The sequence below is a fragment of the Thermobia domestica genome, chromosome 15 (assembly GCF_964235325.1).
Source record: "Thermobia domestica chromosome 15, izTheDome1.hap1.1, whole genome shotgun sequence".
Lineage (NCBI taxonomy): Eukaryota > Metazoa > Arthropoda > Insecta > Zygentoma > Lepismatidae > Thermobia > Thermobia domestica.
Genome location: NC_137468.1, coordinates 30,028,017 through 30,055,730, shown reverse-complemented (window position 1 = coordinate 30,055,730; position 27,714 = coordinate 30,028,017). Strand labels below are relative to the sequence as shown.

At 35.6% G+C, this 27,714-nt stretch overlaps 1 protein-coding gene and 1 long non-coding RNA gene across 4 annotated transcripts in view; one reads left to right on the top strand and one right to left on the bottom strand.

The window, feature by feature from the left end:
• The window catches only part of LOC145672153 (leucine-rich repeat flightless-interacting protein 2), a 186,557-nt gene that overhangs the window by 36,335 nt on the left and 122,508 nt on the right, over positions 1 to 27,714 (top strand). The window contains exon 1 of one of the 3 annotated variants that reach the window (XM_081741489.1): positions 891 to 1,151. The exons of the other annotated variants lie outside the window; for them this stretch is intronic. Coding sequence (XP_081597615.1) covers positions 1,023 to 1,151 — 129 coding nt within the window. The 5' untranslated portion in view covers positions 891 to 1,022. Of the gene's footprint in view, positions 1 to 890; positions 1,152 to 27,714 lie in introns of those variants that run through there. 3 annotated transcript variants of the gene reach the window in all.
• LOC145672154 (uncharacterized) overlaps positions 1 to 27,714 on the bottom strand; it is a 137,540-nt gene that overhangs the window by 49,591 nt on the left and 60,235 nt on the right. The gene's annotated exons all lie outside the window — the stretch shown is intronic.

Sequence of the window (27,714 nt, the reverse complement as noted above, 5' to 3'; positions counted from 1 at the left end):
TCCATATATATATATATATATATATATATATATATATGTATGTGTGTGTGTTTGTGTGAGTTCGCTTCCTTATTACAGCTTCGAATCATAATTTACCTATCGACTGCGTAGCACGTACTCCGTTGTTCATTTAAATAAATCAAACTATCGTAACATTTTTCTTTTATATATTTTTGAATTTCCTAAAATAGACGTACTATACGTATTTCATTTCTTGTCGTGTGCTAGAGGCACATTGGCTCAGTGGTAGAGCGCTTACCTCTGGTGTGTGGGGTCTCGAGTTCGATCCCTGCTCAAGTAAGTTTGTGGTGGACAACGTGTCCGTTGGTTTTCTCGGGAGTACTGCTGTTTTCTCCCACATTCTACCATCATTCACTTGACTTCATCATCCGTGTTCCTTAGCCTAACAGGCATAATTGTGGGACATCAAATTGAAATATTCCATGTTATTTCTTTCATCTGGTGCTAATATAAAAAACTTTCAATGAAAACTTTCAAGAGTTGTATAGTTCATCATTTTCGAAGTTTTATACTAGCTTCCGATCACGTTACACTCGCCTATTTTTCATTAAATTAGGTTTTAAAAATATTGGTCATTATTCGTAATTATAAGCAGTAAGATCTTACGTGCTTTGATAAATATCTCTTATATTGCTATAGTTGCTAGTAATAATACTAGCTAGAAGGTTTAATGCGGGGATAAAAGCAAATTAGGAGTATTATTATTATCCGGCTGTAAATAGAGACAAGATGAAACCTGCGCAGCCGTAGATTTTTTGTTCTCAACGGATGTCAATGTTTTGTTTAAATGAGCTAGGTATGTGAAGGAATTGGTGATGGAGGCAAAGAAGGGTTCTTCCAAGAGTCAAGGCGGTGGTGGTTTCTAAGTTTAGATGTTGCAGGGAGAAGGAAGAGTTAATGCTTTTGGGGTGTGTTGTGTTGTGTTGTCTGAAGGTGAAGTTCAATAACATTTTTCTCGCCTCCTTTCCTTGGAGGCTGATAGGCCAAGAAACAAACGTTGGATGACCTCTTTCCCTCAGCTTTATGTGAAAAACTATCGTTGGTTCCGACGACCACAAGTCGAATCCCCGAGCTGGTTTTTGTGGTGGGTGACCAATAATAATTGTAAGAACGATACTGCATGGGAGAAGGTAAGACCACTAGTTTCATTAATTCGATATTACCCTAATGGAAATGGAGTTATGTCGTTACTTTGTATAATAATATTTCCCTGCATTAGTGAACTTTTAAAAATTCACTACTGACCAAAAGAAAGGAAGTCAATTCCTGGCGAAATAGAAGTTATGTTGTATTCTGAATCAACGCAACATGATATATCACTTCCTAAATAGTCCTCTGAAATTCATTTGCACAGTGTGATAGTTTAGTGCTGACATTGATTGAGAATTCAATGTAACTCTTAGAAAATGTTTTCATGACCAGTAGTGAATTTTAAGGTGAAAGCTCGATAAAATTATTTCACAGTACTTCTCGTAATGTCATTTTGCTCACTTATTCCTCTCTCTCTTTCTCTCTCTCTCTCGCTCTCTCTCTCTCTCTCTCTCTCTCTCTCTCTGTGTGTGTGTGTGTGTGACCTTTAAAAAAAAAAAAAAAAACAACTGAGTAGTCTGAGGAGTCAAATTAACAAATATAATACATCAGTTGCAAGCTCGAGATGTGCTTGATCATTTCATTATTCATGTTAAAATTAGCTACATATGTGATACATAAAAATAAAGAAATGATATAGTGTGTGCCCTTTTAAGAATAAGGTAGATGTCTGGAAGACGTCCTTCAAACGTCTCTATCTCGTTACGTTTGTAGCCATGGCTTTCCAAGCAAAAAATATTCATCTACAGCATAAATAGGAAGGAGGGTTTTGAAGTTCAGTGATTTTGGAATGTTGTAGAACAAGCATGTGCAAGTTGGAACAGAGGGTAGCCATCACGAGTAGAATACGAAACAAACATTTTACGAGAATTGGATAGTAGCATTCAATGGAGAAGCTCATTGATCGTTTACCAACACCATAAGAACACGAAAAATGTTTATAACGCTAGCCAAAATATTTACTCACTAAAAGAAAGCAGTAAAAATCTATTTCTTCGCCATTTTAGTGGAAAACCTGAGCCTTCACATGTACTGAATTAGTTTGTATATTCGATGACACTCTGGATGTTGCAACGCGGAGGTTCTTTTCAAGGTGGACATCAGTTGTCCAGGAAAAAATTCAAGGGATTTCAGTGTAAGAGATCACAAGAAATGCATTTTCAATAACGGGTCATGGCTGTTGTAGAGTAATATTTTACATTGTTCCAGCAATACTGTTTTTCTAATTACTGCCTAGACAGGGTTCTGGTTTTAATATTAATTAGTTTCAAAGCTATAGCCAAACAACGATTGTTCTACAGTGTTCGATTCTGGTACTTTTTCGTTGCCAAGTAACACGTCTGGTCTCGAGTTTGATACCCGATGGGCTTACACCAGGGTTGATATGTTTAAAACAAAATGTTTAAAACAAGTGTTTAAAACATGTTTAAAACGAGGGCTGTTGTTTTATTCAGTTTGTTTTAAACGTTTTAAACAAGTGTTTTTTTTTTCGATGCTGGTTGGACATGTTTAAAACAACTAAAATATCAGATTGAAGAAGCTAATTTAATTTTCTAACAAACAACCCATCCTCCGCAGGATTTGTGCGTGGAGTAAATTACAAGCAGAGTTGTATTCTTATTATAACAGCAATCACTGAACGAAATTCTGCACATCAGTGTGCGTATAACTAAACCAACAGAAATTCAAGTGACGTATTTGAACATTTCTTAATTTCCAAGAATAACGGAGGTTAAACACACTATACACTATTCTAAGATCCAAATTCACAAATTCAAAACTTGGGTATTTTTTTTTTTTTTTTATCACTATCATTTCCATAATAATGAAGAGTTCTCACTCATAAGCTAGAAGAAATACGCTGACAAATACAATACAACTCATAGAAAAGAGCAGTGACTAGCCTAAAAGGAGCAAATGACATTTTTTTTTTTAAATAAACAGTTTTCAAGATACATCTTTATCTGCAACATGGATAACTAACAATGGTTAGTGTCTACGCCATAACAACACAATTAACTCTCGACACCCGCCAGGGATTTTAACAAAATGGTAGACTCTCACGTTCGGGGCTCTGGTGACCCCCCTAATTATCACAGAGTCATGAGTTATACACCATTGGAAAGCTTATAGACCATAAATTCCAACGAGGTAACATTCGTGAAATTCCCGCCGAATTCGTAGAAAAAGAACAGACATAAAAAAATCATTAAAAATATTAACTTTGCGGAGCCCTGGCAACCCTTGCAGTCACCCTACGCTGTCAAAATGATGCTAATGTGTAGGCCACATACGTGTGACAATAATATAAGAAATTGTAGCCATTGCGTAATGAATTCATTTTATGTAGGAAATATATATATGCGCAGAAAACATTCATTGAATTAGACCAGCGTTTCCTAACGTTTTTCAACTTGCGGCACACTACGGGCGTTACTTGGATTCTCGCGGCGCACTTATAGATATTATTATTTGTAAATATAAAACACTGTGGTATTTTTCTGTGATTAATGATCATCTTACAGAGAAGAAAGCATTATCACTGGTTTTTCCCCATGGTAAATCATTATGCTTATTTTTCATTCTAATTTAAAAATAGAAAACAATTGCAATGAAATATTGGACTCAGGTTTTTAAAAATACGCTTTTTTTTTTTTAAAAAAAAAACTGTATCTAACATTTTACTAAGAAGGAAGATCACTTAATAACGATCGAACAAACAAATCTCTTTTACTTTTAAAACTCAAATGTAGGTAATTTATCGAAAGGATTGAATGGAATGATATTTTAAATTTTCAAGTTACGAAATAGTCTGCCATAATAAAGAAGCAATAATGGTCATAACAATGATAACCATTTTTTTCAACATTAGAAATATACAGAACAGTAACTTGGTATGAAACTTAAAATTGTAGATTCATAGTAGAGGTTCATAGTAATGTGAAATACAGATATACATTTTTCCCTACCTTTTGCATTTTGATTGCTATAAAATTAATTTTGTTTCGATTCCTCGCGACACACCAGTGGCCCATTCACGGCACACCGGTTGGGAAACGCTGAATTAGACATTCTCTCCCCTCCCCCACTATAGTATCACGTCCATATGCAAATCATTTTTGCTGCACACATCATGTATACGAACAAGAATTATGCCTCTAGACCACTTCAGTGGAATATATCTTGTGTTATATGGGACCGTCCCGAAAATAAATGTAATTTAACCAAATTTGACCCCTTCTTCCTCTATAAACAAGTACACATACATGTTACTATCATGTAGGGGACTACTTCATTGCTTCACATACCAATTTTTATGGATGTACCACAAAGGGGGGAGGAATACCCGCCAAAACCTGATGAAAAATATAAAAAAAAAAACTTCATCTTCTCTCTCGGCCGTACATACGTACCCCCCATATACATAAAATGCAACTGACGGAAAGCTTCATCCCCCAAAAATACTTTGGTACCAAATCATCTTTCTAGCTTAATTAAGGACTGAGCTATTGATGTTTATTGTAAAAATAAATGTAATTTACGTCAAAAAACTGAAACTCCAAAAATTGGCTAACTTTGCCCCCTTCATGCTACCCCATATAAGCAAGAAGTACAAATACACAATATTACCATGTAGTGGCCTATTTCATTGCTTTACGTAACATTTTTTTATGAATCTATCCCCCAAAAAAACTGTTGAAAAAACAAACAAAAAAAAAAAAAGCCACTATATTTACCCTCCTTCCAGACACATCAAATGCACACCAGCAAAGCTGCATCTTTCAGGAATAAATTGGTACCAGAACCATCTTCCAGCCTTAATTTGAGGTTTGAGACTGAGCCATTGAGCCCTGACACAGCAGTTGTGTCAATGAGCGTTTAAAGATTAAGAATGCAGACGACCAGCAGAACGTAACAGAAATAAACTAAACTACATATTCTGTGAACGGAGATCGGGAAAATCCCAATTTCTTTCTCCGGAATTGAACATTTGGGCAGATCGATATTACGGAAGTTCCCGAAATTTGATCTAGCGGTTGAATATAGATGGCAAGCAATACCTAAGAGTGTAAAAATGTAATATATATGCCTATTTAGGTTTTTGTTTTAAACAAAATAAACATTTTAAACATGTTTTTTTTTGTTTAAAACAAAGTACTTTGTTTTAAACGTTTAAAACGTTTTAAACATAAAAAACGTTCCTTTTTTTTTTAAAAAAAAAACATGTTCTTTTTCAACCCTGGCTTACACATCGAGATATAGACCCTAGTACTGGTCCTATCTAACTTCAAACAGTAGTCTTTGTGTGAAAGGATACCGAAATTTTAATCAAACGGAAAGTAGTAAAGTAGGTTGGTTGAATTTAAATTAAACAGAGAATAGAAAATAAAAAGTGGTAAGAGAGATATTACAGCGAAAAGTCCTAATACGAAGCATAAAAGACGCTTGCTTCAGTTTTTGTCACTTTCATATAACCTTGCTACTGAAAGGGAGGCTGAACTCAAAATCAATCAAATTTATTTTTGTAATTAATTTCAGGAAGTCTCTTTCAGAAATATTACTGTTTTTGTACAAAATTCAGTTGCTACTATTCAGTGTGGATTGATAAAACCAAAATTTTTCATTCGTATGCAATCTTAAATTAAACCGAACATAACACGAAATAACAGTACTAACATCAAGAATGTTCACTAATTTTGTTCTCAAATTTACATTTTCCTTGATCGTTCCAATATTATGTACAACGTCATAATGTAGTGAGTACTCTATAAGTATGTAAATAATATTTTGAATATATTAAAATTATTACAAATGAATAATTGGTATTGCAGATACTAAAATTGGAAAAGTGAATAAGTATCAAGTGTAAGTAAAATATATATATATATATATATATATATATATATATATATATATATATGATTAGCCTACAACAACGACATGTTATGTAAAACTACTCTTACAATATACTACAAATAAATGTGAATAATATATTATTCATATTCTTTTATATGGCAGAATTAGTTATTCCATGTAATCATGTTAATTCGAATCTATGATTGGTATAAAGGTAAGTTTAAAGAGTAAATGTAGTGATAATTTTTTTAAAAAGTGGAGGAAGAAATATCAAAATTCTTTCACGAAAATACTTGTGTCAGAGGCATTAGCATTACTTTCCAATTTCGATGGCTGTCATTTCCTTCGTCAGGAGCATTCGTGTTGATTTGTCAATAGTTCAGTTTGAGTCTCAAGTTTTTGTATTTTACGTGTTACAAACACAAACCGTGGTTATGAAAGATGGGACCTTCTGTTAAGTGGAGACCGGGGCTTGAATCCGGTGTACAGTTGGTGGGTCCACGGGCTTATCATGCTAGATCAGCCCTCAGAGTATATACGCCGTTTTCTACCGCACAATCGCCCGCGCCAAGTGAACTTTGTGGTGCACAAACACCGTGTGCATGGTTTCCTCGGAGTTCTCCCGTTTCCTCCCACTTTCTTCATTCCACCATTTCATTCATTACTCATCATCACCGTCTCCTTTAGCCTAACCGGCATAACCGTGGGACGTAAAACTTAAAAATATTTCATTTTTCTACAGCACAATCTTACCTCTAAAAGAAGTGGATTACAAAACCACGCCATCGGAGTGCATAATATACTTAAGGTACTATCTTTCATATTCTAACAACGTTGTGTCCGTTGGGTTTGTCGGGGTACTCCCACATTCTCATTCCATTATGCACTTGCCTAAATCATCGTCTCCCTTACCCTAAAGGCCATCATTGTGGGACATTAATCTGAAAGATTTCATTTTTATATTCTGCTAGCAGAATACCCGTTCACACGGAGAGGATACCTTTTATTTGGACATAAAGGGGTGAATTTGGATTTAAACGGCATCGGAAAGTGTCACTGTTCGTCTCAGTGACCCCGAAAACTATGGATTCGACACTAATAGCGGTCATTTTCGATCATTTTAAATATCTGCCCCTCTCTCTCCCCTAAGTTGCATCGTCAAAGTGAAATGATAAAAACCATCCCAGACCGGAACCTCATCTATGTTGAAGATTTTATTGAGGTCGGTCTCGTGTTTCAAGAGTTTTATTTAGTTTTATGTATCTCCTCCTCCGGCTCGAACCTAATCTCTGTTGAAAATTTGATCGAGATCGGTCGGGTGGTTCAACAGGTATGAAGTCCCAAACGTAGTCACTTTCATTTTTATATATTTATAAAGACGAGGTATTCTATTCACGAAAAAATGCCATCATGTTCGAATAAAATAGAAAAGAATTCAATTTTGAAATGTATAGTTTCAGCTATTTCATTTATATAACCTAAAATTTATAACAATATCTTTGGGAAGATTTTGCGCAGGATAGGAGCTAGTGGCGTTCTTTTGTTTTCTGCATTGATGAATGTTCCTTAAGAGTCTTCATCCCGGCGAAATTAAAATATCGCTATTTTACAGTAATTATGTGATATCTTCAAATAGATAAAAGATAATTGAAATATGGAACAAGAGCGCCCTAGACAATATTATTTTGCGTGAGGTACCGTTATCACAAGACACCTAGTGGCTTTCCGTTTTCAGCTGTTTAGAAACGCGAAAATAAATGCCGATTTTCAAAATGGCTCGAAATCGAAAGCAGATAAGTGAGTCGTGATAACGGTTTCTAATGCAAATTATTATTGTCTAGGGCGCTTTTGTTCCACATTTCGATTATCTTTTATCTATTTGAAGATATCACATAATTACTGTAAAATTAGCGGTATTTTAATTTCGCCGGGATGAAGATTCTTAAGCCATAGAGTGAATGAGTGCTACTAGTTCATACTATGGGATGCATAAATATTATGGTAAATGAAAATTTTCATGCCTGAAAACATCCAATAGTAAAAAAATCAATGAACTTTTCGAGAAACTTCTCACCTCAACATGGGAATTATCATTTACTCTGTTCGAATATTCGTTATTGGGCTTTACTGGAATAATTATACACACACCTCGCTGTCATATTGGATTGTTCTTTTTCAGTTCTGGGTGATCATTATCGTGATTTACAACGAAACTGATATGCACATTAAACTCAAGTTGTAACTGTCAGAATTTAATTCTGTACTACAAATAACTGAAGTGTGACAAGTAGTATTTGAAAATGTAGGCGAGTGAAAAAACCTGTACATGGGATAATATTGACTAGTGAACACGTGTTTAATTGTAGCTACGAGAAGACTGGAGGGGAAAGAAGCCTGCTTAGTGAACCATCATTAATAGCCTGGCCGCGTCCTTGCCTCAACCTTGTTCCAGAGTTTGGCCTGCTGTACCTTGCTATTCAGGAAGCTTCGGAAAGCGAGTTGAGGTCAAAGCCCTAGCAGTAAACTGATCAATGCGAGAGGATAATAAACACAATCTCCAGCGAAATTGCACAGATCAAACGTTAAACTTCCTGACAGTTTAACGCTAACCACATTTCATTTATTTATTTATGTATTTAAAGCATCTGGAAGTTTTAGGTCGCAATGCATATTTTTTTGCTCCAACTCTTTCTCTTTCTCCAAGTGCAGAACTTTCCATATGTGTTGAGATCATGTTTTTGTTTAGTGTTCGATTTAGTAGCTTTGCATGTAGCTGCGTGTGGGTCGGTGCCCATGATTTTGGATGTGACGTGATAATGGAGCTGGCCTGAAGGATGTGTTACCCATGTTATTAGCAGGGAGCGAACCGGTTATGTGAGCGAAGGGGAAAACACTCATGGAAAGTGATGACCCTGAAATTCCTCGCCGAGGTGGAAGGACACAGCCGTGCCGCAGGGGTTGGTTTCAGCTGGGAGAGGGCGCACTCGTTCCCAGGAATGAAAACAAAAAGAGCATTGCTTACAAATTTATTTAGAGAAAATAAAAAATAGTGACTCCTTTAGAAAACAGATATGTTAAAAGTATATTTGTAGCAGGAAATAGAAAATTCTTCTGTGGAGAGTCCCGATAAAGGACGTTGGTAGGACATCTAATATTTCGTCAACAATTGTTGACACCATCAGTTGGAGTTTGTATTAATTTGTCAATAGTTTAGCCCAGCATTTCTCAAACTGGTTCACAAGTGATTCTTGAGGTGCCTTTGTGGTTTTCTTAGATTGAAAATTAGTTTTAAAAATATCAAAGAAATTGTGTGTCATACATTATAGTTGAGAATCACAGACAGGTACAGTTTATATAAATAATAAATCGTACAATTTAATAAGATAAAAATTATACAGGTCCTAATAGCGTATATATTTATATTATTACTAGCACAATGCCCGTTCTTCGCACGAGTAGAATATGTTTCATTTTGGATATAAAGGGCACCAAACATGTCACTAGTCAATTTATGGACCCCAGAAACCATGAATTCGTCACTAATATAGGTCATTTTTCGATATATATATATATATATATATATATATATATATATATATATATATATATACCCATACCCTCCCCCATCCCGAAGCTGAATCGTCAAAGATATAATAAAAACTATCCCAGGCCCAACCTCATCTATGTTGAAAATTTGATCGGGATCGGTCGAGTGGTTCAAAAGTTGTCACATAGTCACTTTCATTTTTATGTACATATGTATATAGATGAAATATTCTTGAATTTTCAATTGTTTTTTCTTAAGAAAGTAACTACTAATAAATATTTTTCTTTATTAGTACGAATATAAAATAAAATTAAGGAATGTTTAATTAATACTGATTTTAAGTGTATTAATATTATGTATGCTCACCTGACTAATAAGTGTCCAACACTTAGAAAAGTTTGAGGAACACTGGTTTAGACACTTTATCAATATTCTCCTTTAGCATTGGATACTCGATAATAAAGTTGTCATCATGTTCAGATAGAAAGTAAGAAGGGAGATTTTGAGCTTCATTATAGTTGCGGATAAACAGCGTTAAAAGAATAAGTCAAATATTAGAACAAGAACTAGGTATTGTATCTTGAAGATATATTATGTAAATCTCTACTTCTGTACTTGCCAAGATTTACATCCTACAGTAGATGATGTAAATCTCTATTTCTGTACTATTAGTGATCGTGATGAGAGTTTTGGCATTTCTGCTATAGAATTTAAGAGCTCCTTCGTAGCTGTGTGGATAGCGTACGCAGACTCGAGTTCGGGTGGGGCTCATGTGGTTGGATCCCAAGGTATACGTCCCATATAGCCTCGCTGCTGAAAGTTACGCTAAGCTTAATCCAATCCCATATGATAGAATTAAAGATCAAAATAGTATCAATCAATTAGAGAATCGGAAAGAGATATTGAAAGCTGCGTCGAAACTTGTTTTGAAGAAAGTGAAATTTTCACATAAACATTCTTATTTTATGTGTATTATTTGCATATTCAATTTGAAGAAAGCAAATGTCTGTCAAATTAGACCTCATAAACGATATCGTGGCGTAATAAGAGGACAATGTGTTATATAGATGGTATTATAGGGTTCCTACTGACCAGGAAAGTCAGGGAAATTTTATAAAATATATTTTTCTAACATTACTTGTACGCCATTTTCAGCTTAGCCAACCATTAATGATCCCAGTATGTAAGGTTGCTCATATTTTTGTGGGTTGTAAGTGGAATGTACTGTACGTATGAGCAATTGGTTATTATTTGTCTCTATAGAATAAATATTCTTATATATAAATATTCACCGTTATTTATTCCTTATGTATATGTCAACATCATCCGACACCTGTCATGAAAGTCAGGGAATTTCCTGCCAAAGGTCAAGGAGAAGTCAGGGAAATAGATTTCTCCAGATGAATAGGAACCCTGTATTACCATTCAGAATTGATTTTTTATTGTATCTCCCTACACCCTTTAATTCATATCTTTTCCAGGAAAATACTATCGTAAAAACAAATGACCTTGGTGTGAATAACATAGTTAACGTTGGACTTTGAATTTTTAGGACAATTTTTTCTCGAATGTGCAGTAACTATGTGTGGGAACATAAGAGAATGCCTTTTTCTGTCTGCTGGAGAGAGCTGAAATTGTCCATTTACCTTCGCAACCAACAGATGCGTGCTTCATAATTGAGGATTTTCGAGGTAGATGATGATTTGCTCCAACAACGGGAACCAGCAATATGGGATGTTTCTCGTTCATTCTTCTCGACACATGAAGAAGAATTAGCTCAGAGAACAAAGTTATAAGGCTATTTAACTCGAAATAACAAGAAATGTTCCGCTTGAAGAATTATATTCAACAGCTCAGCTTGGAAAGAAAGGCGGAAATTACGACCACAGCAGCGTAACACTAACAATGAGACTTAATAAAAAAAAATAAGCTGTATATGAACCACAACGAAACAATGCACGCTTTCACTTACGCCAAAAATGTAAGTGGCTAGTAAAATGTTATGCTTCGATTCTCTTGGTCTAAAATACACTTCTTTTTTTGTCGGCAAACCAACAAACAATAAACCTTTACATGTGGATTCTTTACATTTTTAGTTATATATATATATATGTATATATAAACATTGCCCATCCGATTTTACTTTTTATTAATGATTTTTTTTAATGTCCGTGAACAAATTCTGCGATATCAAAGTAACCATCATATTAGTAGGTTCACTGGACGTAGCTAGTGTGTAAAACTTTTAGCTGTTTTATGGAAATAGGAGGATTTGCGTATAAGTGGGTTTAAATTTTAAGTGAACAGTTTGTGTGATCATCTAGTATCTTGAAATAATGGGTCATGAATTTACTCCTGTTCTTGATAAATGATCTATTTTCACTAATTCAATGATTAGCGTGGGAAGGTTGATAAAAGGAAGATATATTCGCAGAAGTTCTTTATTCAGCGTGCCTTTTGTATATGTTTCGGTTGAATTTTGCGTGCACGCATGCTTAGTTTCAATGACAGTTCCGATCCGGGCTTTAATCGCAAACACAGGATGTATTAAAGTATGATTGTTGTGCAAATAGTCCTGTTTCCAATGCAAGATTTTTCCATTAATTTCAGTAGTTCTCATGCGGCAAACAAATGAACGGAGGCCGAATGGGTACCGAAAACCATGCCATATGTAAAACCAGTGGACAGTTTAATATTGGCATTCCTTTGATAGTAAATAGAATGTTTCACTTGGGTTCTTTGCGGCTGTTTTTCAAAAAAAGAGGGTTAGAGATACTGTTATTAAGAAACAATACCTATAGTACAGAACGTGATTGGTGTTGAACAAACGCTGAGTTGAGAGAAAGACGTATTTCGAAAATAAGATCGTTTTTGTACTACGTTTTGCAGAGCGATAACCTTTATCATTACGGAAAAAAAGTGACTTGACACCGAGAAAGATTGTTGAAATGAAAACATTAATACAAACTAAAAAAACATTCGAATTGATAGATTTCCCGAAGAACTTGAAGCATCTGTGAGACGAATTAGGAAGAAAATTGACTATGGTGAACTGTATGAACCATAAAGGAAAGACAAATGTGGGCGCAAAACAAATTTTACCCCGAGATCTGTATGCTGTTTGAACATTTGCTTCAGGAATACAAGTGCAAAGGACCTGAAGCAAAAGTTTGAAAATGACGGTGTTCAAGCCTCTAAAAGAACAATAAGGCATCAGGTCTCTGAGGTGGAACTGAAGGGATGCAGACTTGCTAAGAAAACAAAATTGCCCCCTGTGATGATTTGCAAGTTTTCTTTGAGCAAAAGCCCACAAATTTAAAGATTTGAATTTTTGGAAATCTGCTTTAGTGACGAGTGCACATTTGAAATCATGGGTATTAAATCTCAGTTTGTGAGACAACGTTAGTAATGATTGCCTTGTGCGTACTGTAAAACATCCGACAAAAGTTATGATTTGGTCTGTTACTAGTAGCAAAAGTGCCGGACGTCTGTATGTTGTTCAAGGAACATTGAGGCAAGAACAGTACAGGGAAGTGCTTAGAAGAAGGTTGCTGCTTCTAGCAAAATAATTGTTCCAAAACGGAGAACCGTTCCTTTTCCATACGGGGTGAAGCATCATAACATATCGCAAAATCGGTTAAACAGTTTCTACAGAGTGAAAATGTCCCTCTCTTGCTCTGGTCGGGTAATCTTTCGATATGAACCCCCCCCCCCCAAAAAAAAGTTGCGAACTACTGAAAAGGGAAGTGAAAATGCAAGAAATTAGAGTAAAAATTAGCGTAGTTGAAAAAATATGAAATGTGATATCACCATCTTCATATGCAGGACACAGTACACACAGTACATAGCAGGGCCAACAAGAGATGGTTTCTGAAGTTTCTTACCACATGCGGAGGGAAAAATGCAACCCCTATTTTGGTACTAGTGTTAACAACCACGGTCACTTTGACTTAACACCGTTAATTAAATTCCCACTATAGATGCACCGAAAAAAGCCTTTACACGTGAGTAGTGGCAGTGCCGCTACGAACTGTCAGAGACCTTCTCTTACTGGCCATGCATTGCTAGTATGCCAAGACGAATCGAAGCACTGATAAAGACCAAAGGCGGTTCCACTGAAATATTAAAGAAATTGACTATTAAAGGCAAGAAATAGGCTATCTAGTAAGAAACACAATAGTTTAATTCATTGATTATTGTAATTGTAATTAATGTAACCATGCAATCAGTGTAATTCTATATAATAATAAAAAAATCAAAATATAAAAAAGCTAAGTAAAAACATAACCTCAAATTCTGTACAAAATTTCCAAAAGAAATCAAGGTGCGCCTAATAATACTTTACGACCAGAGACTGTATAAGGTTGTACAGTACTTTCAGGTATCATACATTTCTCCTGAATACCCACGGAAAAGAAACAAATGTCCAATCGAAGTCTGTATTACTACGGTTGTCTGGATGAGTTAATTGTAAACTAAATTCACAGCGCTGTGAATATAAAGATAAGCGGAGTGACAAAGTGTAGTCATTTGTTTGTATTTTTATCATCATAATCTGATATGAATGGTTGATTATGACACACTTTAATTTCACGTTTTTATTTCACGTTTGTAACATTAATCATATCATACATATCACGGTTGGGAAATAGACGAAATAATACTTTAATGAGGGGGGAAAAGTGAATAATTTAAAATAGATTTAGAGTTAAATCGAATATTAACTGGTTTAACCTTATCTACTTAATCTTAACTTTGCATAGTTGCACAATATCCAGCTTGTTGGAAGGCATTTCATATAGTATATAAGATACTAATTTTCGAGTCTTGAGTTAAATTAGCGTTTTTTAAAAATAGTTTGTTCTACATCTAAAACAGACATTAAAAAAAATATTGTCAGAACGGAAAATATAAGGTAAGGTTTTGTTCGGTAACTTTGCTTGAAATATGGTTTCAAAAAGTTTAATTTGACTTCAGATTAAGCAGAATGTCCGAATATTGTGTTGGAGGAGTAGATATTGAAACTTAGAAATTTATGAATAATTAGTGAACAATTCAGACACTTTTTAATTATTTTATTTATTGTTGGCGTCCAGTAATTAAACTTGTTCAGTAATGACCATAATAGAAAGTGCACTGTTCTTTGATTATTGATTCAATTTGTGTGAAAAAAGTTTGAATATTCAACTATTGAATTTGTTTGAATTATTGTGAACAGTATCACTCTGTAACAATACATTGGAAAGATGTAGCCGTGGTGGCTCAATGGTAGAGCTCTCATCTCTGGTGCATGGGGATTCCTGGATCAATCTTAGCTCTCACCAAGTGGGCTTTGTGTTGGATAAACACCGTTTACATGGATTTTCTCCGTGATTCTCCAGTTTCCTCCATTTTTCTTCATTTCATCACTTCATTCATCATTACCATTCCACTCTCCTTCCCGCGGTGGCTCAGTGGTAGAGCGTTCACCTGTGGTGCGTGGAGTCTCTGGTTCGATCCCAGCTCACGCCAAGTGGACTTCTTGGTGGACAAGAACCGTGTACGTGGGTTTCTTCGGGGTTCTCCCGTTTCATCTCACTTTATTCATTCCACCATTTCATTCATTACTCATCTTCACCGTCTCCTTTAGCCTAACCGGCATAAACGTGGGACGTAAAACTCAAAGATTTCATTTTTTTCCTTTGAAATTTTCATCTAACTATGAGAGAAACAAGTTCTGAACTTACTTGAATGTCTTTTTGAAGATATTGGCACCTCTATTCCAAATACTCATGCAGTAATCCAGATGGCTTCTTACATTGGCATAGTATAGTATTAAACTCAGATTTTCAGAGAAGAATTTTGAGAGATACATTTTATAATCCCAAAATTCCTTCTAGCTTTAGAGACTACACATTCAAGATGTTTGTTAAATAACAATTTATAGAGTCAAAAGTAATAGGCCTACCCAGATCTTTGATAGAGACAACCTTTTCAACAGAAATATGATCTACCGTATGTCGTAAATGTAATTTACCAGATTAGTTTTAGTAGTAAAGAATAGAGAGAATGTTTTATTAAGATTCAAAGGTAAAGCATTAGCTTTTGACCTGGTGACAATACAGTTAATGCTTTTTTTTTTTTTTTTTTTTTTTTGTAATTTTACATAGTCATGAACATCATTAATAGTACACTAAATCATCAAATCATCCGCATACATAAGAAAATCATTCAAGTTATTAACAAAGAAGAGAAACAAAAGTGGGGCCCAAGTTAGAGCATAATAATAATAATAATATTTAGATTTCTTAACCACTATTTTAGCGTATAGTGTACAGCGGGCCTAAAAAAAATGCTGTATAACAAGCGGGCGTTTTAAGGTATCCCAATAGTGTTGTTGAGCTTCCTTTTAACTCAATATTTGTGTTTGGCTTCAACAAAAACACATAATCACCTCCATGTTACTCTTTATATTTGCAGTCATTCCTCCAAGAAAAGGCAATAAAACCGGTAACATTTCCCACCTAATGTATTTATAGAACTCTGTGGTTCAGCGACAGCCTGCGTTGCGTGTTGTATCGAACCGTCTTCAGACACGAACAGCCACGTCTCCCCTTAGGATCCAAAACAGAAAAAAAAATATATATATAATGGGATGGTAAACAACTCTTACAAGTGAGTGATCCCTCTCTCGTGTGGGAAACTTGTTTTCAAGATGAAGGAAGAAAGGCAAGATACATGAAACTTAACTATAGTAATATATAGTAGTCTCGACAGAATTAATATGAACTACGATTATTAATAATCGGCCAATAACACGAATTTATTGAAGATAATGTGAAACAGGACAGAGGCAAAGCAAGACAAGGTAAAAGAAATTCACCGCCGTTAGCTGTGCATGACTCAGGCAGGTGGTAATTATCCTTACCTTGCGTAACAGAAGCAATAATTAGCGTCCATTCCGCAAAAGGAACTTAAACAGGAGATTTAAATCGTTGCAATGTAGCATTCATATCTTCGCTTAACATCTAAACAAACAAACAAACAAAAATATTCCACAAGATGAACGCAGTACTTAGTATTTCTCAAGCAGTTCATAACATTATTGTGAATTACAAAACTAAGGGAATATTCATATGTAAATAAATGAGTACACACTAAATGCATGTACACTCGTAATTTTCTTTGCAGAGAGTGTTACAATATTTGCAGAACTAGAACACTATGTGACATTTGTAAGGTATAAGCAAACTCCGACAAAGTGTGTTTCTTAATATTTTATTTTTGAAACTGAAGCTGCAATCTCGTAATTTGTTATATTAGGATCTATTCATTTTAGCAGAAGCCAATTAAAATTTTAATTTAGAGGATTTATTGACATTCCTCGGGAGAGTTGTAAAGTATTTCGGTAATATATACGAAATTCAAAGCTGTGAAACATGGCTAAGTTTGATACTCTTGGATCTGCACACATTGTCTTCATCATAAATATATGTGACCATTTTACGCAATACAGAAGCTCATGAACTTCGGCGTCATGATTTCTCAGATTTGTGGCTAAATTTAACATGGGAACCAAATTGATAGGTTATATATAGTCTATCGTAAAGAAGTCTTAGCTAATTTCATTCTCGCTGGACTATTTACTAGCGCGCGTGCCCTTGGTATAGGCCTGCGTGATCCAGGTTCAGTTCCCGGTGGGAGAGCTTAGGACAGAACTGCAGTAGTTAAGATCCCACTGTAAACTTTTCGCCCAGCCTTACTGCTAACAACGAAAATACATATCAGTCAGTGAACCAAGTTGCGACTAAATTCGTTCAGGCAGAGTTACATAACGCTCTTCCAGTGACTTTACCGACGGTTGACTAAAGTTTGAATATAACAAGTTTTTGAGAAAAATCCAAATAATCACCTTTGATGTGAAGTTCCTTTATTCTAGTTGCGAACCACATCCTCAAAATTAGTTTATTGGGTCTGAATTATTTTTCAAAATCAGTGTAAGACAAAATATGATTAAATCTAATTCCAGTTTTTTTTTTTAAAGGAAGAAGTTATTTTGAAAATTCTTTTGCGATTTCATAATTTGAGATTTAAAGAAACATACAGAAAGAAAGACTTTTACTTGCTTACGTATTGTTTATTTTGGTTTAACGTAGCTGTATGAACATTAGACGTCCCGAAATTTGATGAGCATGGCAAATATTTTGCAGTAGGGTAATTGTCAAAACTGGTGCAATACTTCTCTTGGTATACAATATTCTTTTTGATCTTGTATTCTGTATGTAAGCCTTTTCGGTGATACAGGACTACACAGTTTTTATACTCGAATAATCTTGGCTTCGGATGCACTTTGTTCCCGCTCACTTGACACCTTGATCATCTGTATTTTGAAAGTACCTGCTGCTATGGTTTTGTATCAAATTGGGTAGCGCTAAAAGCACACAGCTTCCTTCGATTTTGTAACCTTTCTCGTCTTGGAGACTGCATTCCTAGGATGCCACGCCTCTCGTCTGTCAAACTGGGTCCAGACGTTTGGAAGAGTGCTTTGGTGGAGTGCAATGTGCTTCGCATTCCTTTTTATCTGTTGCCTCTTGATCTCTCTACATAGTCCTATGTAATAGTGAAAGGTATTCTTTCATTCAATCGTTTGCTTCGTGCACACGGATTTTTAAAAGCCAAGGACAGGTTAGTTGCTTTCCGAACATATGGTATTCGCATTATTTCTCAGTGAGACATTTGAGAAAGGTGTAGGATGCGTGAATAACTCAAAACCTCGGGAGACTGACGTCATTTCTGTATGTATAAGGTGTATTAGGCTATAAGAGGTGAGAGCCGGAGATGGAGAACAAGGCTGCTTCTTATTTACTTCTCACATATCAAGTAGAACTCGGAGAGTTGCTAATAAACATTAATATTTCGTTCACAAGGTAGCCTCAAAATGGAAACTAAATTGCGAAAAAATGTAATCTCGAATCGATTTAAAAATAAAAGCTCGGAAACAGGTGGCTTCTGATGACGGTATAAGTGATGCAAGTCGTGTAATGGCGAAAGAATACCGAATTCGTTGGATTTCGCGATTATGATTTGAGACTGTTTAAGTATTCCTATGCAATATAAAACTTCGTCTGCCTGCACGAGTAGAAGCATGGTAGACAATATTTAACAACTTGTTTATCATAAATCATTGTCATTATACCGCTTTGTCAAATCATTGTAAGTAATGATACTAGAATGTTTATTAATTTATCGAAATAACCTAGAACTGTTTTAGAATGTTACTTCGTGTGTTAAATAAAGTCTCTGACTTTGTGTTAAAGTTGTGCTGTCATTTTATTTTTCGACGTGAAATCGCAAATTTCATTTTAGTATGTTAAAATTAGCGAATTCAGTAACCCTTCGTGGCTAAGCAATTAGCGTACGCGCCTTTGGCGAGTTCGATTCCCGGTGGGAGCTCATGTGATTCAGATTCCACATTAATCAGTAGGTCCACATCTCTATATCCTCGCTGCTGAACGGAACATTGAACTCAAAATCAACTCAATGCATTCAGTAACGTTTAGTCTTTTTCCTTGAAAGTGTGATCACATACTTACCCGCCTGTCTCTTGAAATCATTTTTAATTCTTCGATCCTTTTGCTGTTAGCATTTTTATAAGAGTTATATCTGAATTAACAACTTTTTCATCGGATTTATTTTGATTTACAGCGATAGATAATTAGTGATCGAGTTGGGACAACTTCAGACGGTACTAGTAGTAAGTTAAGATGCCAAAAATCGTACTAGCAATGATTTTTTTTTTTTAAATAAGCTCTACTGTAGTGGGATATGTGCCTAAGACACAGGTCTTTTTGCATACGAATATTTCAGTGAACTACTGCGGATAACAAAAAGAATGATGAATATTTAGATACGTCTTCTTCGAAAATGGGTATCAATAATTTATTAAGAAGATATTTTGGCTGTCCTCAAGCTCAGGAACTTAAGCTAATACACGTCCAAGGTCCTGCGTTAAGTTCATCTGTAGGCCTAGACAGGTTCATTAGTCTTGTTAAAATTAATCGGTTTAGTTGTTGGTAATAATGATAAATGAGAAGATAAATACATATTTTGAATCAACGATATGCAAAGATGAAATGACTAGGAGCAGTACTCAAGAAGCAGTAGTCCGAGTTGAAGTTCATCTGAAATGAGTCTTTAGATGAGTCCAACTGCTGTTCCTTAATGTCGTGAATTCTCAAAATGAATTATGCATTAATGTTGCTTAATTATATGGAAGAGATCAAAATTTGCAGAAGGAAAGGCGATTTGTAGTCGAAGAGGTCATTATCCTTTCTCTCTATGAAACAAAAAGTCAAAGCTGACTGCTATTTAACGACTTGCAAAATAGTCATTATGTCTGCATTGTTGATGTGTTAGTCACATGTGTTCTTTTTGCAGAAAAGAAAAGAAATCCACATTTCTTAACTTCTTAAGAAGGAAGTGGATTTCTAGCACATTCTGGTATGTAATAGGTGTTCAAAATTGCAAGTTCTGTTCGTTGAAAATAGTTGAGAGTAACCTCTATATATAAAAATGAAAATCACTGTTTGTGACTTCGTACTGCTTGAGCAACCCGATCGATCTCGATCAAATTTTTAACATAGATGAGGTTCGGGCCTGGCATGGTCTTTGTCATTTCACTTTAAAAATGATCGAAAATAACCGATATTAGTGTCGAATCCATAGTTTTCGGGAACACTGAGACGAACAGTGACACTTCCGATGCCGTTTAAAACCAAATTCACCACTTTATGTTCAAAATAAAACGTATTCTTCCCGTGCGAAGAACGGGTATTCTGCTAGTTTAAAATAAGTTAGACAAGGCTTGTTGGAAGTAGGTACACCATATCTTTAGTCCAATAATGAATTTTAACGCTTTTAATAATGTTTCAGAGCTGAAAGAATAATCGTAACCATTTCTCTACGTAATTTTCTAATATATACATAATTTTTTTGAGTGAAATATTTACACTGTTGCTAAGATACATTATTGACAAATGAGCCTTCAAACATTTATGACGTCATATTCATTTTGACGAGAAGTACACATTCATCATTTCTTAAAATAATTGTCCAAAAGTGTATATATATATCATGCTAGGCCAAAAGAACAAAGTTAAATAATCTAGATTTACAGAAGTTTTATTTTTTTTTCCCAACTGGATCACATTTACTTTCAATACTTTTTAAACTGGAAATACTGTCTCATAGTGCATGTATCTATTCATTCAGACTTACATTGACTTCATCATGGACTGCGATGCACAGAATACGTCTAAATATTTCATTTATCGCATTTTAGCAATTTTCTGACATTGTCTTTCATCCAGAGCAAGAAAAAGACCCGGCGGGAGCTCATGTGGTTCGGATTCCACGTTAATTAGTAAGTCCACGTCTCATATAGCCTCGCTGCTGAACGGGACGTTAAAATCAACTCAACTCAGAGCAAGAAAATAATTAACTATTTCAAAATAGAGGCGATATTTGTTTAGCCTCATGTATTCTGCAGTAGAACCACAGAAATTCTGACCGAGGTTTAACTTATTATCTGCAAGTAGTACGAGGGATGATCAGAAAGTAAGTTTACAAAACGAGCAGTGAAACGTATAGAATATTTTATACAACCAGTACATCCAACAGATAACACATACATTAGGTTATTTTTTGATGTAATCTCTATATCTGTTCTGGCACTTGTCACATCGTGGGATGAGTTTAAAAATTCCCTCCTGGTAAAAATTCTGTCCTTGCGTGTTTAGCCTCATTGTCACGAAGTGTTTGACTTACTCGTCTGAAGCGAAACGACGGTCTCCTAGGTGCTCCTTCAAGTGCGGGAACAGGTGAAAGTCTCGGAGCGACGTCCGGGCAGTGGGGACGATGGTCCATGGTGTCCCAGTTAAACTGCTTCAACAACATGGTGGTCCTCTGGGCTGTATGCGGGCGCGCGTTCCGGCCTTTTTTACACCATTCTGCAGCATGCTGACGAGACATTACAGTCTCTCCGTAAACCTGTAACAGCTGCCGGTGAATTTCATCCGCGGTTACATATTTGGCCCACAAAAATCGAATAACTGGTCGAACTTCTTCGCGAGACCACTTTTCTAAACGAGCCGCCATTTGTGTTTACCTGCAACTAGCGTCGTAGGTGGTGGGTGGCTGAAACTCTGCACAGTTGCCAACTTTATGTAGTAAAATTACCGCACACTCCTCATTCCTCTGTAACAGACGAAACGCCAGAAATATCGGCATTGTAACCTTAATTTCTGATCCTCCCTGGTAATTTATGTTTCTTAGGAAATATTTATCATTGAAGTTGTAGTTAAGGAAAAGTAGTCAAGTCAAATCTTTAAGCTGAACAAACATTTATTCACAAGTGAACCTTGTAAATGCGTGTAGAGTTTCGCATATTTGAGGGAAGATCCAGGGAAGACCCTAAACACATTTCTAGTTGACAAACTGTAAAACAATGAGAAATACCTCGTAAATACTGTAAATATATTTTGTAAGTATTAGACAGGTACGAAAAATTCTAAGATTATCATTTGAATTTTGCAGTATCCTTCAAGACATTTGGTTTAAGGACTGACGAAATGTCAGACATTTGGACCAATGCTTTGCGAAATTGATAAGAGGAGAAAAACATTTAAGGCGGAGTGCTGCCTCTACTCTTCTGTCTGCTTTGCTGGTTCGACATATTCTGCATATTTCATAAACCAAGAGGCAACTCAGAAACATGTTCATTTTTCACCTTGTATGGAAAATACTAATATAGTACAGTTTTTGTTGTAGAGAATTGTTTCCGAGTTGCCTGTACAAATTTAGTTCTGTTTTTTTTTTTTTTTTTTTTTTTTTTTTTTAAATTACGGTATGGAATTCACAAGGAGGAAACATTGCAAGAGAAATCTAGGTTTAAATGCGTAGGATAGGAAATTCCGCATTCAGTACCCTATTACTCAGGCTGAAATGACGTGTCGCTATATGTTAATAATAAAGTCAAGGTTAAGATGATGGTGTCTTTGCTAATTCGTTTGTAGAACAACTTATAATTATTTTAACAACCGCGCATCAACCGTGAGAGTGATATTTGATATCAGGATGCCTTCTAGCTTTCTGTAATTGTGATGGAGGAGCTCTCTTGTGGCTAAGCGGTTAGCGCACGCGTCTTTGGTGTAGAAGACCCGGGTTCGATTCCCAGTGGGTCATGTGGTTCGGACCTCACCTTCAGCTGTAGATCTACGTCTTATATACCCTTGACGCTAAACTAAAAATTGAATCAAATCTATAATTGTGGTCACTGTAGTTTCGGACTATATTGCAGGAGGATGTTTTTCCGTACTGACAGTTTCGAATCCCACACAATTGTAGCACAAGTCAGTAAATGCTTACATAATAAAGATAGATTCACTTATCACCTGGTTTTACCATCTGAAAGTGAATTGCCAATTCCAAGAAGTTTCTTCCGCACTTATTCCATAACTTAAAAGTGTAATTGGGTTAGTTGGTATTGGCTTTTACGTAGGTAGGATGATAAAAGAAGTTCAGTAGGTTGCGCCATATAGTCATTGAATAATCAACTTAGTTTTCTTGGAATTTTCCGAGAATTACCCATAGAAGTGAGGATGAATATTTTTAAAACCCCACTTCCAGTGTCTTGGATCTTGTATGATAGCGGAGATTATGAGAAATTCAATTAAATAATGATAAGATTCACTGTAGGATGATCGAGTGTAAATGTAAACGAAATGAAATCTTTGAGTTTTACGTCTCACGTTTATGACGTGTAGGGTAAAGGAGAGGACGTGACCAATTGTAGGAAACAATATAGGACCGAGGAAAAACCAGACAGTGTCATCTACAAAACGTATGGTCCCTTACTTCTGTCTCGTTGTCTGTAGACTTCTAAGCTATATTACGTATGAGTATGGAAAGTCTTATAGGACAACTCAGTTCATCTGCCTGACGACACATACTGGTGAAAACAGTAAAATAACATAAATGTTTTTTCTTTTTTTAAATATCAATTGAGCATTCCAAAAATGGATTCCATCTCCGACTCTTGCCCAGTTCGAGAGCAGTTACTAATGCTAATCACCTTTGCTAATCCTCACGGGTACTTATGCTTTTAAAATAACCTTAATGAGAATTCCCTTAATTTTATGTTGGAATGAATAGGAGATGATGATGATAAGTATTTTTAAAGTAATTGAAACTATCAACAGTATTGTAAAAAAAATGAAATCTTTAATGTTAACGTCTTACGTTATGCCGCCTAGACTAAAGGAGATGGTGATGATGAGAAATGAATGAAATGGTGGAATAAAGAAAGCGGGAGTGAACGGGAGAACCCCGAGTAAACCCACACATACGGTGTTTGTCCGCCACAAAATTTATTTGGTGCGAGCTGGGATCAAACCAAGGACTCCATACGCCAATGGTAAACGCTCGAACGCTCTGAGCCACCGCGGCCTCATCAACAGTATTTTATAATAATATATGTATATAAGCTATTAGAATTTGTTTAATCTTTCCTTCTTAATCCATACCTGGTTAAGCTTCTTAACAATAGTGTGTGGTACGCAGCTCATTTGAATTTTATTTTTTGAGATAATGTTCAGTCTAAGAGGACCACAGTTTGAGAAACGCAGCTCTATTAAAAATGCAATTAAAAGTCAAGTCTTAACCTCCCGCGGTGATAGTCTTTAGGCTAAAATGATTGATGAAAGTGAATGGTTGTATAAGCAATTGGTGGAATGAGAGTGTGGGTAAAAAACGGGAGAACCTTGAGAAGACCATAGAAACGGTGGCCGAGGATCGAACCAGGCACTCTTGGCACCTGAGGTGGGTGTTCTACCGCTGAGTTATCGTGCCACCCTGCTCTGTTGAAACTGGAAGTGGTTGTATCCGTTTGTTGTTGCCGAAAGTAATATCTTTTCCATTTTCAGTATTAGATCGTTATGGTTTGAACATAAAATATTGGTAATTAAAGGAAGCAGAAGATCAAGTAAGTGGAAGAAACATTTGCACGCCAGAACCTAAAGCCTGTGACAAACAACTTGGCATTTCAGCTAAACGAATAAAACGCAAGCTCTGGCGCGGCGTTGCCAAGTGGTAAAGGGTGTGGCTATGTCTAAGCAGACAAACTGCAGCACGATCAGGTGGCAGGAGATAGACGTGGATGTGTACAAAATAAACGTGGCAATACCGCTGGCCTCTCATTTGTTGGCAGCATTTAAAGGGAACTTGGAGCGCCGCCTTCAAATGCCAAGATGTTTGTCACGCCGTTTAATTAAAAAAGATCTTATTAGTCCCAGGACCTGCTCATAGGCAGAATAATAACAATGATAATAATTTAGAAATCCCGTAGTAGTATTGTTAAAATTACTCCAATATTCGTTATTCGAATATTTTTTTCTGATATCCAGTAGTCGAATACTCGTTTTCAATATTAGAACAATTATTCGTTATCAGAATAATTGTTCGAATAAATATTTGTTATCTTAAGAATTCAAATAAATATTCGTTATCGGAATAATTGTTCGAATAAATATTTTTTATCTTAATAATTGTTTGAATAATTATTCGTTGCCGGAATAATTGTTCGAAAATTCGAATAACGAATATTTGAAGAATGTATTATTGGAATAATGAATTGTTAGAATTTTAACAACACTATTCTGTAATTTCAAAGTGAAACTATCCGTACTTATTTCTTTTTGAAGTAAACTATACAACAATGTTTTTATTTTTTCGTCTTCCTGTGAATTAAAGGACATTCACTTTTTAGTTACTTTTAGTGGTAATAATTTACTGTTAGTGATGTTTATGTTGTGATAAAGCACAGTTATAATGCGGAAGTTGCTGGCATACAATCTGCTCTTGTCATCAGACGCATCGCGTCGTTGTGATGGCGCCACCATTTCTCTGAAAGAACAAGACGTTTCTTAGGAACACAATCTGATACAAAATTCCATGCTCTGAATGCATAATTGCTTCTCGGTTTTACAACGAATTTTTCGTTGCGGGTAGGTAAGGGGCTTGTCTGAATCAGCGCTCTGGTATAAAGGTGCTAAAAAGATCCATAGCTTTTCTCTAGGAAGTTTTGGCCTTTTTAAAACATTTCAGTTGTATTGAAGGAATAGCAGTACACTCGACATTTATCTTGCAATTTTAACACGAAAAATACCTAGGTAAATAAATAAATGAAAGATTACTTTATTCTGAAGAAAAACATGAATACTTTTAGGATTAAAGAAAATTGGTTATTCGAAGGGTATATCGGTAGACGCTGTGAGTTTGCTGGTTTAACGAGTGGTTTGTAGATCTGTTATAATAATGTTCAATGACAAAAGACACTATGTTGACAACAACTGTTTAAAAAATGTAATACTTAATTTTTTCACGCGAAATTACTATTTTCATTGTACGCATAAATAAAAAGTTTAGTTAGTGACATGTTTTAGAAGATAAAGATAGATTTAATGTGTGAACGTAGGCAGAATGAGACAAAAACTATTTATTCAGTCTGTTCAAATTCGAGAAGTTCAAACACCATACCCAAGTATCATATTTTAAAAAATATTGGGGGGGGAGGGGGCACAGCGGTAGAGCTCTTACCTCTGGTGCGTGCGTTTTCTCGGGATACTCCCGTTGCATCCCTCATTCTGGCCTCATTCCATACTCTAAGCTTCATTATATTTCATGCCCCTAACACTAATTCTTCCATTATCATTCACTTGCCTTAATCATCTGCCTCCCTTAGCCTAAAGGGCATATACGTGGGACGTTAAACTGCATTGAACAACATTGTGGGTAGTTCATCAAGCAAGGATAGTATCCATAATTTCGTCTTATAGGAAGAACACACTGGGAAATGATTTTTAATTGTCCATATCTTGGGATTAATTGGATGGATCACGTCCACCAACGAACTTGAACTGTTGATCTACATCCTGGGCAAAATTAATGGTGATTCATCAAGTTCTTGAGATTTTCTATCCGGGACGGACAGAGTAAATATACAAAGGAGTGTTTGGTAAACAAAACACCTTAAAAATTAGAGCTTAAGTAGTTTAGTTGATAAGAATGGTACCTACCAACCGGACAGCTCAATTGGATTCATTTTCCCGTTCTACCACACCGTCCATATCTGGATCAGGGCTTTACCCAGCTTTTGACCATGGTAGAAATAGGACTACCATGGTGGAAACCTGGAAGATAAAAGTGACCAAAGCTTGGTGCTGACGACATCGAATAAGTATGGAATCTTACAGACTGTAGGTCGCAGTGGATAGTCCCGAATGGGGAGCGTTCCTTTACCTTCCTTAAATTTAAACAAATATACAAAAAAGAACAATATAATATTAGAAGGAAACTCAACAAATTAGTGAAATCATTTAATAATGTGTTTCTCCGAAGCTATACAATATTTTGTTTCTTGCAAATGCATAACATGCACTTTTTTTTGTTAATGCTGATTGCAAACTACAATTTTAGCATATTTAAATTACATTAAAGTACTTTAGTAGAAATAGTTTGTGATGTCATTACAAGCTGCGGCAGTGCAACCACAACTATATATTTACTAGTCAACCGGAAGGGTTGACAGTAATTAAAATACACCAGCCGGTTTCCAGTAAAAGGTTCAAATGAGACTTTAGAAGTAGTAAAATCTAATTAATAGTTTTGAACCAGATTTATATACGTATGCCTAGGAATATTTCGAAAATTTCCTGGAAGCTTCGAAATAACCCATTCGTGTCAATATAAAATTAACTCCACGAAATTTCAGAGATTAGGTTTGCTCACGAGACGAGACTTTGCAGATAGAAACAGACTACATCTTTCGAGCCGAGACATCATTTTGAAATGAGGTAGTCTTGATTCTTGACTCGTAGAGAACTCTGGTGGACAAACACCGTGTGCGTGGATTTTCTCGTGGTTCTGCTGTTTCTTTCCACTCTTCTCATTTCATCATTTAATTAATTCTCAACATTTGCGTCTCCCTTAGTCTCAGTGCATCATCGTAGGTGACCTAAATTACAACTGATAAATATAGGTAGAACAGTGAAACTAAGCACCGTACAAAACACTCAGATTTGTTCTCTATTATCGAAAACCTAGGATGTTACATATATTCTTGTTTGTATGAGTGGACTCTTACGAAGGTTTATCCACAACTGAAG